This window comes from Trematomus bernacchii, unplaced genomic scaffold (assembly GCF_902827165.1).
Source record: "Trematomus bernacchii unplaced genomic scaffold, fTreBer1.1, whole genome shotgun sequence".
NCBI classification, from domain to species: Eukaryota; Metazoa; Chordata; class Actinopteri; order Perciformes; family Nototheniidae; genus Trematomus; species Trematomus bernacchii.
The window spans coordinates 4,348,552-4,362,996 of record NW_022988043.1 but is presented as its reverse complement, the minus strand read 5'-3'; the positions used below and the strand labels follow the sequence as shown (position 1 = coordinate 4,362,996).

Here is a 14,445-nt window from a genome sequence, read left to right as displayed (position 1 = left end):
GCATAAACTAATAAATAATCTACAAAGTCTCTGATTTTATTGCATGTGTAATAAAAGCTGATAGCTGTTACTAATATTTTCATCCCAGCCTAATTTGACCTTCACAAACTAGAACAAATACTCTTTGTTTCTGCAACACAAAATAAAGATCAAAGAACAACATTTTTTTTAGGGTTTTTTATATGTGATGTCACTGCTGTGCTCAAGCAAATACAAATCTGCTTATCCCATCAGATTTTCGGGTTGATGATCTTGCCCAAGAAAAGGATGTTTTCTGTGATGCGTTCAACAATGGTAACCATAAATGGACGATTGAACTTCAAGACAGGGATATTCTGGAAATCCATATCTGTGATGTCGAAGCCTGTGGCTGCTGCAGCGGTGGCTCCGGCCTCATCGACATCAAGGGTGGCTTGGTGCACAACCTGCAGTGAAACAGAGATAAAGTTAGATGGGTGGAATGTAGGGAAGAAAATGTGTGTGAAATATGTGATCTTACGTCTGAGACTGCCAGTTTTTGCCCCTCTGAAATGCCACTCAAATCTGCAAGATCACTAAACATGTCGGTCATTCCCATTGAGATCAGCACTTCGTTCAGTGTGTAGGAGGTCTTGATGGAGAACTTTGGAATAAAGACATCATATCTCCTAAAATAAAATAAGAAATAGGCAAACAATAAGTTATGATCTGACAGAAATAACTGATCTACCAGGACACAGCTGAGTTTTTTACAGTGTCAAACCTTCCATGTTAGAAACCAAGAAATTGATGATGATTTTAGATTTGTCCAAACCTTTGACTCATCCCCTTCAGCCATTTGGTGACATGCCCTGGGCAAATGGTCGACTCCAGCGTTGCCATGTCGTCAGGCAACATCAGCAGCATGGAGTAGGTGCTGTTGAAGGGCAAGTGGAGGACTGACGTGTTGATTGCCTGGTCGTAATAGGAATCAAAAGTGTCCTCCATATTCATCATCTGGACTGCAACCTGGGAAAATATCAAACATGAGGTGTCTGGATCAGAAAAGACACGCATACAAGGATGCTCAATTATTTATATTTACTGAGACTCAAAACCATTCTGGATAAATGCTGCATCTTTGAACCTTGTTGTTGTCATCCACATTGAAGATATCCTCCATGGTTAGCATAGCATGAAATGGAGTCACCCAATTTCCTGTTGGATGATGAGCAGGTAGTAAAACAAATGTTGTGGTTAACATTTTAACCAGTAATAAAGGGTTTAAAAGAGGATATTTTGGGGAAAATAAAATGTTTGCGATGTTTTTAGGAATCACATAGACCAGGCTATAACTAAGAACAAACCCCTCTGTTAAAACCTTCAGAATATAGATCGGAGTAAAACTTTGGTGTACGTAATTGCTAGTGAAATGGAGATTTCTGGCTCAAAGTATGACAAAAAATCATCTAGAGTTTACTGCCTTCAAAGAGACAAAGTGTAAGCATAAGTCGCAAGACACTAAGAGTGAATAGCGTAAATAATACTAAAATAAACAATGTCACTTTGGAATCAACAAGTTGATTACTTACATTAAGACACTTATTTACTATGACATCTTTTTCTAAAAATGTTGTATTTGATTATTCACATTCATGATAAAGTCTAAATGGATTCAGGAGAAATCTACAGATGCAAAAGTTAGTAAAATGAATAAATAATAAATACATGTGGATTTTTGTGTGAAAGCAAAACAGCCCTGAATGAATAGATTGAAAAATGCTGTTTTGCTTCGGGGTTGCAGCTCTAAATGTGTGAAAAAAAACAAAAAAACAGATCTGCTTCTTCTTCTCATGAAACCTGATACCTTTGTAGTAGATGTAGCTGATGAGATACATGACTGTGCTTTGATCCAAGCTCTCGACAAGTTTCTCTATCTTCCCGTTGGTCTTGTCCTCCACATACTTATTGATGGTATTGGCACTTTCTGCGGTTTGGGTGAAGTCGACATTGAACCCCTCTGCAAAGTAAGACTGCTTCAAGGTCTCCAGGAACTCAGGCTTTGGCTTGAGGCGGTTGTCTATAAATACAGCAGTCCCTTCGCTGACTTCTTTCTGAGATGGGCTGTTTGTCTCTTCTAGAAGTTTATGGAAAGCTTGATTAACTTCTTCCTGTGTCAAGAGGGTGCTGTTGAAACCCAAGCCGCTGAATATCTGACTGTGGGTCATACTCCGTGCTCCTACGGACAAGGCAGCCAAGGCGTGAGACACACTGATTGGGGAGAAGAAGATGTTCTTTCCCGCCGAGTCAGCATGAGCTGCTAACTTGCTGTACAATTCAAAGGAGAACTGTTTGTTTGCTGAATTCACCAGAGAGAGGCTGGCGGCGCTGGGTTCAGGTCCAGTGTTCTGGTCTCCCTGACTGTGGCCATAATGGTGATCTCCTCTCCCCACGCAGATCACTGCTGATAAGATCCATATCCCCAAGGCGGCATGCATCATTGTGAACTAAGACCAAAGTTAAAAAGTACATTGTTAATTTGGATTACACAATATTTGCTGCTGGGAGGGGTGGGGGGGGGTTCTGCCTTTAGCAGGCGTCCCTCCAGAGTTCAAAACTGACCTTTGCGGCCTGTCTTCCCCTCTATGTCCCCCATTAATATCTACAATCCAATAGCAAGGCAAAGAAGAAGACATTTTTTTACATGAGAAACACTAGTCGACTGATTTTCCTAGAAGCTACATTAAAGGGGACCTATCATGCAAAATGCACTTTTGTACGTCTTTTATACATGAATATGTGTCCCCGGTGTGTCAGGGAACTCACCAAGTGTCAGAAAACACAACCCTCTCTATTTTCCTCCATACCCAAATCTCTAAAAACGGGGCTGCAACGGAGCTGATTATTATTTGAATTTTTCTGACATCAGAAAAGGGGTGCTCCGCCTATATGGGCAACTCTCCACCTATCAGGGGAATGAGAGACTGCTCGAAAGCGCTGGAGACGCTGTAGTACATATGCCAGGCCTGTAAGTGGCGCTGTAGTCTGCCACAAAAGTAGAATCAGCCCTTGCAAAAACAGGGCTGGAAAAGAGCAAATAGAGCAAAATGAGGCATGGCTAAAATGCATGATCTGTTTGGTATTTTGAAAAAAAAACTTCACAGACATGTTTTATATAGGTATGGCCCTACAATATATGTTTCAAATATAGCATGATAGGTCCACTTTAAAGATATTGTTTTAAAGGCCTTACACATATTTTCCTAACCTTCTAATGACACTGAAGAGGTTCCTACTGTACACGCCATGTTTAGCAAATTCTTTGCATTGTTTTTTAAATTGGTTTTGACAATACTGGTTTATTTAGAAAGCAGATGTCATGTGTGTCTGTGCACCAATCAGGGCTTAAAACACGTTTAAATTAGAATATTTTTATTTGATTAGAATCTAATAAGTAGGTGGGTTGTTCAGTTACTGTCAATGACATTTGATTTACAACAACACAGAAAATGTGTAGATTTTTCTGAATGTTAAACTCATTGACATTATACATGAAACTCTTGATAAATAGTACTTAAATTAGATAGTTTTTAAAATTCCCGAATTTAAAATAATACATCAAAAGAGGGATACAAATAGTCATTTTTAACAACTCTACATTTACATTTGAAACACGTTGCAGATGTTAAATATTTTCAATTCCGGTGTACACAGGGACATCTCACACATAGTGTCAGACATAGTTTTTCACTTTTGAAAGAGTATTCAAACGTGTGTTTACATAAACATGTTATATGAGCTCTCTGAATCTTTTTACTTACCTTCTCCTGGTTGAAGCAGAGGGAAGCACAGGCAGGTCAGAGGGAGACTTCCCTTTTATAAGACTGATCAGAGCTGCTGAACTCTGTCTTTGTTTATTCATCATCACAACCTCATATTTGCTCTGCTCCCAAATTTGCTCTGTGTAGCAGTAAGTCTGTGTAATGATTACTATTACTGACTAACCATGGAATCAAACTGCACGGATAAAAGCACAAGTCAAGCTACCACTGTCATCAGCATGTACAAAAACATGTTAGTAATAAGTGCCTATTTTCTCACTCCCCTGTTAATTAGTGAACCGACATAAGTTACATCTTTATTCAAACTATTATAGGTCGTACTTTGGCGTCAAAGAGTAGCAGTATGAGCAAAAGTGGGAGAATACCATCTTAGCAATCATTCTGTGATACTTGCACCTAACAAGAACATTTCTTTTGCATATGCCCTATACATAAAAAATCAGATCTCTGAAAACTAAAGCAAAGCTTCCCTCTCAGAGGACATAAACAAAGCAGATTGGCTCATTGTATTAAAATGTGTTCATGTGGATAAAGCAACTTGAAGCCAAAAAAGACAAGCAGAATCAAACAGAGCCTGAGGTAACTGATGGCATTTAAAAGCTGATCAGGTCAAGAAAATTAAGCCTTGCCCATAAAAGAAAAAAGCAGGGATTAAATCAGTTCAGAATGCAACAAGAGGCAGCTCAACAGATGCTGAAAAGATTAGTAATATCTCTGAAACTCATTGAAACAGAAACATATGGAAACATGTCTCACAACTAGTCTCTCAGAATAGACACTTTGCACACATGGACTTGTAAAGAAACTGCTTTTTTTAATAAAATATGTATTTGATGTGATATTGTTTCTGTAGAACCGATTGTCTGCAAGACATTTAAAAAAAACACACACACAATTCATTAACATGTACAAATTGACAGAATATATATAAATAGTAGTACTAGAAGTGCTTTTAAATCAGTGTATCTCAAAATATAATAATACGCGGCACACTTGAGCTTTCTTTACCATGTTATTTCCCTCATGTTCTGGATCTGCTCAACATGCTACCCAGCAGCGTTCAGTGTTTGCCAAAAAGCTGGCCGTCCAGTCTGATGAGCTGTCGGAGGAAACCTCGATTAGGGATGACCCCCCGGTTTTGTTTCACCGCACAGATGGCCTCCACGAGGCTCAGGTTGTGCTTCAGCATCAGGTAAGCCAGGACCAGGGTGGCAGAGCGGCTCACTCCTACATGGCAGTGCACCAACACTTTGCCTGGGAAACATAGAAACATAGCAATGAGGGCTGGGCCATATCATATCTATACTTTATCAATATGGTGAAATTAGATATTGTTTCATATTTTGGATAATTGTAAGTGTTGTCTTATCCTAAGTTGAAAGGCTAAATTACAGTAAAGTGATTTCATTTTCTTGATTGACCAAACTCTTGTATTATTTGGCTCCACCCACTTATAATTTTATTTATAAAAATTGTAATTGTGTAAAGATTTTGTGAAATCATGAATGGTTGGCCCAACAATACTGTCACAATAAAGATATAAAGTATTTGGTAAATAGAAAACACTTGATATAAACTGAGGTGAAGCTAAGAAGCTAAGAAGTCCTGCATCCTGTGTGTCTCTGTGAGCTTAAAAGAAACACATTTGTTTCTTGAAACAAAGTAGAAAGGGATTAGCGGAGAAATCATGATAGGAGTACAATTTATCATTTAACTGATGATTTTTGTGAGTTTCTTAAGCTACTCTGCAGACCAGATCAGTGTATTGTAGTCTTTTAGATCTACAGTTAACCTATTCATGTCTCATTTGTGTGGAATCAGTTTAACTGTATATTTCGGCTAATAATCTGAAACCATTTTGCCAGTTGAAGATTATTTTTATTAGACAACTGCCTTTAAATTAATGTTCTACCCCTCCCCTCACCTCCTCTGCTGAGAGCCCTGTGGATGAAGTCTGCTGCTGCCCTGAAGTTGACGCTCATGTCAAAGCCACAGGAGTCATGAGCCTCTATGCCCATGTATGTGATCTCCATGCACTCGTAGATGTCTGGCTGCACCCCCCGTTTGCTGTGAGCTGCGTTCAGGATGTGTGTGACTCGATGCTTGGTGAGATCGGCCCGGTTCTCTGCACTGTTCCTGAAAAGCGCAAAACTCTGAATTCACATATAACAGGTCGAATATACAGACAAACAGAGCAGGTGTTTCTCGAGGAAACACATGCATGTAAAGTATTTCATAGTGATAATTGATATTTAAAAGACAATTCCAGACATGCAAGTTGGAATCATGCATGACCGAGACATGCTTTCATGCCAACACATCAGTGGAAACTCTCACATAGCATAACTGTAGTTTACGCATGCTCCCAATGCGGAATGCAACATGGGGGGGTCTTAACTAACTCATACCCCATTTAAATCTGATTTATGATCTGTTCCTCTTACGCCTATGTGGACTGTATCAAACTCTAGACTTGGGTCATATTTGTTGAAATGTCTCACACACGATATTTTGAAAAATATAGTACACAGCAAAAAGTTACAAGGACATGCTCCACTTTAGTGAGGCAATCGGCTGGATAAAAAGTGAGTAACTTACTGGTCACCGATATAAAGCCTTGGCCACACTTCGTCTGCATGGCTGATGATTGCTTTGCCTGTAAACAAGAGTCTTTCCAACTCAAACACTGCCAATCCAGGTGAACTCAGGTCAATTTCCACCTTCCGATGGGGAGGCGTATCATTCCAGGACACGGGAAGTTTGGATGTGTAGGACATCAGATTTTCTGTGTGCTTCTCTTAGCACAGGGTTTTCTATGAGGCAACTTCTGGTCCTTTAAAAGTACGTTACAAAAAGTCAAAAAGAAAAAACGTACATGCAGTTTGAGGCCACGTCTATCAGAGGAAAATACAGTTTTTCCAACAGGCTTTTTAAAACCACTGTGTCAAACTACCAGCACAAATGACCCAGGTGATTCTAGGCTCCGGCTTCTTTGCCTCAGATGTACTCGGCACAGGGTGCTCTAAGGTTTGTCAGGCCATTTGACCCTCACATTAAATCTATCCCGAGCCCCACGCCCATGGGGGCCTGGGTTGTGCTTTTGCATTAAAATAGCTGTCTATTTAAAGGCCTGTGTGCTGAGTGGCAGATGGAGTGAGTTTGGACCCATGCCGCAGTTTCCACTCGACAACCAAAACCAGGCTATTTTTCAATTCTTTAAAGAAGCAATATACATTTTTGTCTTTAACGTTTATAATTACAAATAAATGTTGATAGTACATAGATTGCTTCAGAATAATGACCCCTTGCATTTTGACTGGTTGCATTTTAGCCTTGCCTTCCCTATACAAATCTGTCCTTGCTTGGTGCGATTTACTGGGAGAATAAAGGCTTTAACGTCAAAAAGGAATCCTGTATTGTACAACTGCAACAGGAAAGGGATTGCGATTGAGTTTTCCTTGGTAGTAAACCCGTGTTAGGTTATTAGCAGTAATTATCCCCTGAAATGGAAAGGGTGGATAGTGGAATAACTGAAGTAACAGTTGACTTTGCGACTGTGGTGATGGCACTAACACCATTTGAAAAGACTAGCAGGGGGAGTGATGAGAAGTCTGTTTCCACTTTTAAAATGTTGTTTCCATTTCCACTTAAGTATGAAACTGGCTTTTATCAATTGCCATTTTTAATATAGAGCTAAATATGTCTTAAATTCGCTCTGTAACGTCTATCTTTGAACAATAATAAACAGCGAGAAAGATAATAAATTCATTTGATCACAGTTTAGAAAATATATTGACATTTAATTATTTCTCTGTTATTTTCTCAATTTCAATACTTGTCAGGCAAGGATTTCCATCTTGTGTTGGAAACATGCATTACATCTGAAACTGTACAGTTGTGCTCCATAAAACATAACAGCACAGGAAAATGAACACATATGACAGGTGTTTTTTTTCATGCAAAGCTTGTCATCTTAATTTTATTTTTTTTCTAATTATATAAAACCATCCCCTGAAATATGGCACTCCTTTTTTTCTAAATCAACACATCAAGATGATTGAAAAAAAAAAAGAGAGTCTACTCTACACAAGAAAACTAATAATTGTGGAAAACAGGATATTGGTGCGGCAGTAAACAGAAACAAAGTGCTGCGATCAATATTGTCCTTAAGCAAAAAACATTACTGAAAATGTTTATCCTTTCCTTTATCTTTTACAGCAAAATATTGAACACATAATCCTGAAAATACAATTAACTTTCCTATAGTTATTTATATATTCCAAGTGTTCCAAATGTATCAGTTTTTCAAGTAGTTCTTAAAGTGTTCCTTATGTATCTGTAATAACAGTAGTTCCTAGAGTAAAATACATGGCATTCATATATAGGTTGGATTCTAGGTCCGCAGGTAGGAGGACATTTCATCCAAAATCTGGAATAATAGGGACAGCAATCTTCAGATAGTGCATGCAGGGCTGGGAGCACTATGGACAACTAACTGTTTAGCCTCTATCAGGGTTGGAGACATATCATGCAAACGGACTATGAGATGTAATAATAGACGGGGAATGAAGTTCTTAGATGTAGGATCGGACCCACCCACAATCCTGAGGGACAGCATGAAAATGTGAAGACATTCATCTCTCTGTCACTCAGCCCTGCATTATGCTGGCAAAGGCATGACATTACAGAAAAAGCTGAGTAAGAGTGTCAGGTTGTGTGTCCAGCAGAGTCACTCACTGAGATTCAAAGTCACTTATAATATGTACAACTTTATTATCATGGTTGTGGAAAAACCCTCAGAGAGAAGAATAGAGAAGAGTAGACCTTCATTGTGTCCATGGAAGATCTGGAAGAGGAAAACAGCAAGACTTAGACACCGACAAACCAGTAAATAAGTCCAGTTCAGAAGGCTTTCTTCTCCAGCTGGTCCAATATGGCCTGGATCTTCTGCACAGCGTCCTTTCGGGCTTGCCGGACAGTCTCCTGTCCTTGAGTCTCCACAGAGTCCAGCAGCAGCAGCTCTTTGGTCAGCAGCTCCTCCAGAACACGATAACTCTTGTCCGACTTTCTGCCAACAAACTCATCCACGTCTTCCTGCAGCAGCATCATTCTGGCCATGACCAGCTGGACCTTGGCGAGGCTGGGGTTATCGCTCAGGGGTTGGGGTCCGGCCCGGCCTGGAGCTGGGGCCGGGGCCGGGGCCGGGGCCGGGCCGGGGCCGGGGCCGGGGCCGGGGCCGGGGCTCCTTGAGGTCCCTCTCCCGTTGTTTCGGCCATGTCTCAACAGCCGTCCAATCAAAACACGAAAAACTTCTTCTTCTTGGGATTTGTTCATTCCAGCAGAACAGACTACACGAGGTGCGTTGCTGCCAGCCACAGCCATGGATGTATAATAATGGCGCAGTTCCACTGCAGCGCGGAGCTCGCTTTAAGCGTGCCGTGTCGTGCCGTCCCCTTTTTTGGTTGTGCTTCCACTAGGCCTAGTCCCGGCGCGGCACGGCGCGGGGCCACTTTTTCACCTCTTTTCTGGCCCTAGAAAATTGTGGTTCTATCGGGGCCAACAAACAGGGCTGAGTCGGGCTGAGTATGCTAAACTAGAGAGAGGAGCGCTGGCAAGAGGGCTAGAACTACAACAAGATGGACATATTTGACCGTGATTTAATTGTAATACACGTTTCAAAATGATGCCGAAGTAACAACATACTGATACCAGTTAGTAAAAACCATGAATTAATGCTTTGTCAAGTCTGCAGACAGACGGCAGGCGAAAAACCTTTTAAAATGCGTGTTTTTCTAGATGGAGATTGGCTAAGCTAACGCAGTATATGCTCTGACCGTCCACACTCACAACAACGGCCTATACAGACATAAATAAAGCAGCGACTGTATTCACCATGACACAGGCAGTCTGTGGTTTGTACTTGTTTAACTTTTGTCGAGTTTCTGAACATATATAAGGAGCTGTGAGCTCTGAGTGCTAACAGCTAACGGCTGTGTTGTGTTTCTGGAGTTCTCAATGAAGATGACGTCACGGCTCCGCCTACACTGCGTTACTATAGTAACTACCCCAGTTCCTAAACTGTAATGGAAGCGCAGCATGAAGTGAGTCGGCCCTGTTAAGGCCCAACGCGGCCAAGCCGTACCGAGCCGTACCGAGTGTGGCCGAGGCTGACCGTGTAGTGGAAATGCGCCATTAGAAGCCCCACGAGGAGACTACAGGCAAACAATTGAATTGATGGAGGAAATAAATTGGCTACTTAGATATTTTTACAATTTAAACATTTAAAAAGTAGAATGCCACAGAGTACAAATACTCACTTACAAGCAAAAATACTGAATTCAAAAATATTACCCAAGTTAAAGCAGAATTAGAATTAGAATTAAAATATACTTATAGTACAAACACAACATAACAATACAGTACTTAGTTAATTTGTAATACTATTGCGAACTACTGTAAAAGCATGTAAAAATACACACTTAGTTGTTAATTGTATGTATTCATTTATATGTTTTTTATTTGTACGAGTCTATAGATTCGTCCTAAATTCACCAATAATTTGCATTAAATATGCCTAATTCATAATGAATCTATTTTTTGTATTATTTTCTTAACAATAAATATCCTCTTCAGTAGCACATACCCCACATGTATTAAACATCTTAGAAAAAAGGGTTAATATATATATGAGAGAAATATATAAATAAGTGTTCTGCCATGAAAACATGGGTTGTTTTTTTAGGAAGAAACTGCAGAAAAGATAGTTAGAGCATAAACTAATAAATAATCTACAAAGTCTCTGATTTTATTGCATGTGTAATAAAAGCTGATAGCTGTTACTAATATTTTCATCCCAGCCTAATTTGACCTTCACAAACTAGAACAAATACTCTTTGTTTCTGCAACACAAAATAAAGATCAAAGAACAACATTTTTTTTAGGGTTTTTTATATGTGATGTCACTGCTGTGCTCAAGCAAATACAAATCTGCTTATCCCATCAGATTTTCGGGTTGATGATCTTGCCCAAGAAAAGGATGTTTTCTGTGATGCGTTCAACAATGGTAACCATAAATGGACGATTGAACTTCAAGACAGGGATATTCTGGAAGGCCATATCTGTGATCTCGAAGTCTGTGGCTGCTGCAGCGGTGGCTCCGGCCTCACCGACATCAAGGGTGGCTTGGTGCACAACCTGCAGTGAAACAGAGATAAAGTTAGATGGGTGGAATGTAGGGAAGAAAATGTGTGTGAAATATGTGATCTTACGTCTGAGACTGCCAGTTTTTGCCCCTCTGAAATGCCACTCAAATCTGCAAGATCACTAAACATGTCGGTCATTCCCATTGAGATCAGCATATCGTTCAGTGTGTAGGAGGTCTTGATGGAGAACTTTGGAATAAAGACATCATATCTCCTAAAATAAAATAAGAAATAGGCAAACAATAAGTTATGATCTGACAGAAATAACTGATCTACCAGGACACAGCTGAGTTTTTTACAGTGTCAAACCTTCCATGTTAGAAACCAAGAAATTGATGATGATTTTAGATTTGTCCAAACCTTTGACTCATCCCCTTCAGCCATTTGGTGACATGCCCTGGGCAAATGGTCGACTCCAGCGTTGCCATGTCGTCAGGCAACATCAGCAGCATGGAGTAGGTGCTGTTGAAGGGCAAGTGGAGGACTGACGTGCTGATTGCCTGGTCGTAATAGGAATCAAAAGTGTCCTCCATATTCATCATCTGGACTGCAACCTGGGAAAATATCAAACATGAGGTGTCTGGATCAGAAAAGACACGCATACAAGGATGCTCAATTATTTATATTTACTGAGACTCAAAACCATTCTGGCTAAATGCTGCATCTTTGAACCTTGTTGTTGTCATCCACATTGAAGATATCCTCCTTGGTTAGCATAGCATCAAATGGAGTCACCCAATTTCCTGTTGGATGATGAGCAGGTAGTAAAACAAATGTTGTGGTTAACATTTTAACCAGTAATAAAGGGTTTAAAAGAGGATATTTTGGGGAAAATAATATTTTTGCGATGTTTTTAGGAATCACATAGACCAGGCTATAACTAAGAACAAACCCCTCTGTTAAAACCTTCAGAATATAGATCGGAGTAAAACTTTGGTGTACGTAATTGCTAGTGAAATGGAGATTTCTGGCTCAAAGTATGACAAAAAATCATCTAGAGTTTACTGCCTTCAAAGAGACAAAGTGTAAGCATAAGTCGCAAGACACTAAGAGTGAATAGCGTAAAAAATACTAAAATAAACAATGTCACTTTGGAATCAACAAGACATCTTTTTCTAAAAATGTTGTATTTGATTATTCACATTCATGATAAAGTCTAAATGGATTCAGGAGAAATCTACAGATGCAAAAGTTAGTAAAATGAATAAATAATAAATAAATGTGGATTTTTGTGTGAAAGCAAAACAGCCCTGAATGAATAGATTGAAAAATGCTGTTTTGCTTCGGGGTTGCAGCTCTAAATGTGTAAAAAAAAACAAAAAAAACAGATCTGCTTCTTCTTCTCATGAAACCTGATACCTTTGTAGTAGATGTAGCTGATGAGATACATGACTGTGCTTTGATCCAAGCTCTCGACAAGTTTCTCTATCTTCCCGTTGGTCTTGTCCTCCACATACTTATTGATGGTATTGGCACTTTCTGCGGTTTGGGTGAAGTCGACATTGAACCCCTCTGCAAAGTAAGACTGCTTCAAGGTCTCCAGGAACTCAGGCTTTGGCTTGAGGCGGTTGTCTATAAATACAGCAGTCCCTTCGCTGACTTCTTTCTGAGATGGGCTGTTTGTCTCTTCTAGAAGTTTATGGAAAGCTTGATTAACTTCTTCCTGTGTCAAGAGGGTGCTGTTGAAACCTAAGCCGCTGAATATCTGACTGTGGGTCATACTCCGTGCTCCTACGGACAAGGCAGCCAAGGCGTGAGACACACTGATTGGGGAGAAGAAGATGTTCTTTCCCGCTGAGTCATTATGAGCTGCTAACTTGCTGTACAATTCAAAGGAGAACTGTTTGTTTGCTGAATTCACTAGAGAGAGGCTGGCGGCGCTGGGTTCAGGTCCAGTGTTCTGGTCTCCCTGACTGTGGCCATAATGGTGATCTCCTCTCCCCACGCAGATCACTGCTGATAAGATCCATATCCCCAAGGCGGCATGCATCATTGTGAACTAAGACCAAAGTTAAAAAGTACATTGTTAATTTGGATTACACAATATTTGCTGCTGGGAGGGGGGGGGGGGGTTCTGCCTCTTTAGCAGGCGTCCCTCCAGAGTTCAAAACTGACCTTTGCGGCCTGTCTTCCCCTCTATGTCCCCCATTAATATCTACAATCCAATAGCAAGGCAAAGAAGAAGACATTTTTTGAGAAACACTAGTCGACTGATTTTCCTAGAAGCTACATTAAAGGGGACCTATCATGCAAAATGCACTTTTGTACGTCTTTTATACATGAATATGTGTCCCCGGTGTGTCAGGGAACTCACCAAGTGTCAGAAAACACAACCCTCTCTCTTTTCCTCCATACCCAAATCTCTAAAAACGGGGCTGCAACGGAGCTGATTATTATTTGAATTTTTCTGACATCAGAAAAGGGGTGCTCCGCCTATATGGGCAACTCTCCACCTATCAGGGGAATGAGAGACTGCTCGAAAGCGCTGGAGACGCTGTAGTACATATGCCAGGCCTGTAAGTGGCGCTGTAGTCTGCCACAAAAGTAGAATCAGCCCTTGCAAAAACAGGGCTGGAAAAGAGCAAATAGAGCGAAATGAGGCATGGCTAAAATGCATGATCTGTTTGGTATTTTGAAAAAAAAACTTCACAGACATGTTTTATATAGGTATGGCCCTACAATATATGTTTCAAATATAGCATGATAGGTCCACTTTAAAGATATTGTTTTAAAGGCCTTACACATATTTTCCTAACCCTCTAATGACACAGAAGAGGTTCCTACTGTACACGCCATGTTTAGCAAATTCTTTGCATTGTTTTTTAAATTGGTTTTGACAATACTGGTTTATTTAGAAAGCAGATGTCATGTGTGTCTGTGCACCAATCAGGGCTTAAAACACGTTTAAATTAGAATATTTTTATTTTATTAGAATCTAATAAGTAGGTGGGTTGTTCAGTTACTGTCAATGACATTTGATTTACAACAACACAGAAAATGTGTAGATTTTTCTGATTGTTAAACTCATTGACATTATACATGAAACTCTTGATAAATAGTACTTAAATTAGATAGTTTTTAAAATTCCCGAATTTAAAATAATACATCAAAAGAGGGATACAAATAGTCATTTTTAACAACTCTACATTTACATTTGAAACATGTTGCAGATGTTAAATATTTTCAATTCCGGTGTACACAGGGACATCTCACACATAGTGTCATACATAGTTTTTCACTTTTGAAAGAGTATTCAAACGTGTGTTTACATAAACATGTTATATGAGCTCTCTGAATCTTTTTACTTACCTTCTCCTGGTTGAAGCAGAGGGAAGCACAGGCAGGTCAGAGGGAGACTTCCCTTTTATAAGACTGATCAGAGCTGCTGAACTTTGTCTTTGTTTATTCATCATCTCAACCTCATATTTGCTCTGCTCCCAAAT

General features: G+C 39.9%; 2 protein-coding genes across 3 annotated transcripts; both read right to left on the bottom strand.

Moving 5' to 3' along the window:
* Positions 1-158: 158 nt before the first annotated feature.
* Positions 159-3,880, bottom strand: LOC117472359 (hibernation-specific plasma protein HP-55-like). Of its 2 annotated transcripts, XM_034117506.1 has the most exons (6): positions 3,780-3,880; positions 1,826-2,465; positions 1,106-1,176; positions 794-987; positions 500-647; positions 231-425 (listed from the first exon to the last, which is right to left on the bottom strand). In XM_034117506.1, the coding sequence occupies exons 2-6, from the start codon at positions 2,457-2,459 to the stop codon at positions 231-233; spliced, it is 1,242 nt and encodes a 413-aa protein (XP_033973397.1). In that variant the 5' UTR covers positions 2,460-2,465; positions 3,780-3,880. The 2 variants fall into 2 exon arrangements, with proteins under 2 accessions (XP_033973396.1, XP_033973397.1); XM_034117505.1 differs by lacking the exon at positions 3,780-3,880 and having other exon boundaries at positions 159-425; positions 1,826-2,459.
* Positions 3,881-10,727: 6,847 nt separating this feature from the next.
* LOC117472787 (hibernation-specific plasma protein HP-55-like) lies at positions 10,728-14,445 on the bottom strand. The gene is made up of 6 exons (XM_034118190.1): positions 14,312-14,445; positions 12,362-13,001; positions 11,675-11,745; positions 11,363-11,556; positions 11,069-11,216; positions 10,728-10,994 (listed from the first exon to the last, which is right to left on the bottom strand). The coding sequence occupies exons 2-6, from the start codon at positions 12,993-12,995 to the stop codon at positions 10,800-10,802; spliced, it is 1,242 nt and encodes a 413-aa protein (XP_033974081.1). The 5' UTR covers positions 12,996-13,001; positions 14,312-14,445; the 3' UTR covers positions 10,728-10,799.

Bases quoted from the DNA above. Each gene is read 5' to 3' on its own strand.
- LOC117472787 (XM_034118190.1), bottom strand. From the start codon at position 12,995: ATGATGCATGCCGCCTTGGGGATATGGATCTTATCAGCAGTGATCTGC. The intron at 11,557-11,674 runs GTTCAAAGATGC...ATATTTTCCCAG, and splicing joins ATGTGGATGACAACAACAAG to GTTGCAGTCCAGATGATGAA. The intron at 11,217-11,362 runs GTTTGGACAAAT...ATTTTATTTTAG, and splicing joins CTGAAGGGGATGAGTCAAAG to GAGATATGATGTCTTTATTC.
- LOC117472359 (XM_034117506.1), bottom strand. From the start codon at position 2,459: ATGATGCATGCCGCCTTGGGGATATGGATCTTATCAGCAGTGATCTGC. The intron at 988-1,105 runs GTTCAAAGATGC...ATATTTTCCCAG, and splicing joins ATGTGGATGACAACAACAAG to GTTGCAGTCCAGATGATGAA. The intron at 426-499 runs GTAAGATCACAT...GTTTCACTGCAG, and splicing joins AAAAACTGGCAGTCTCAGAC to GTTGTGCACCAAGCCACCCT.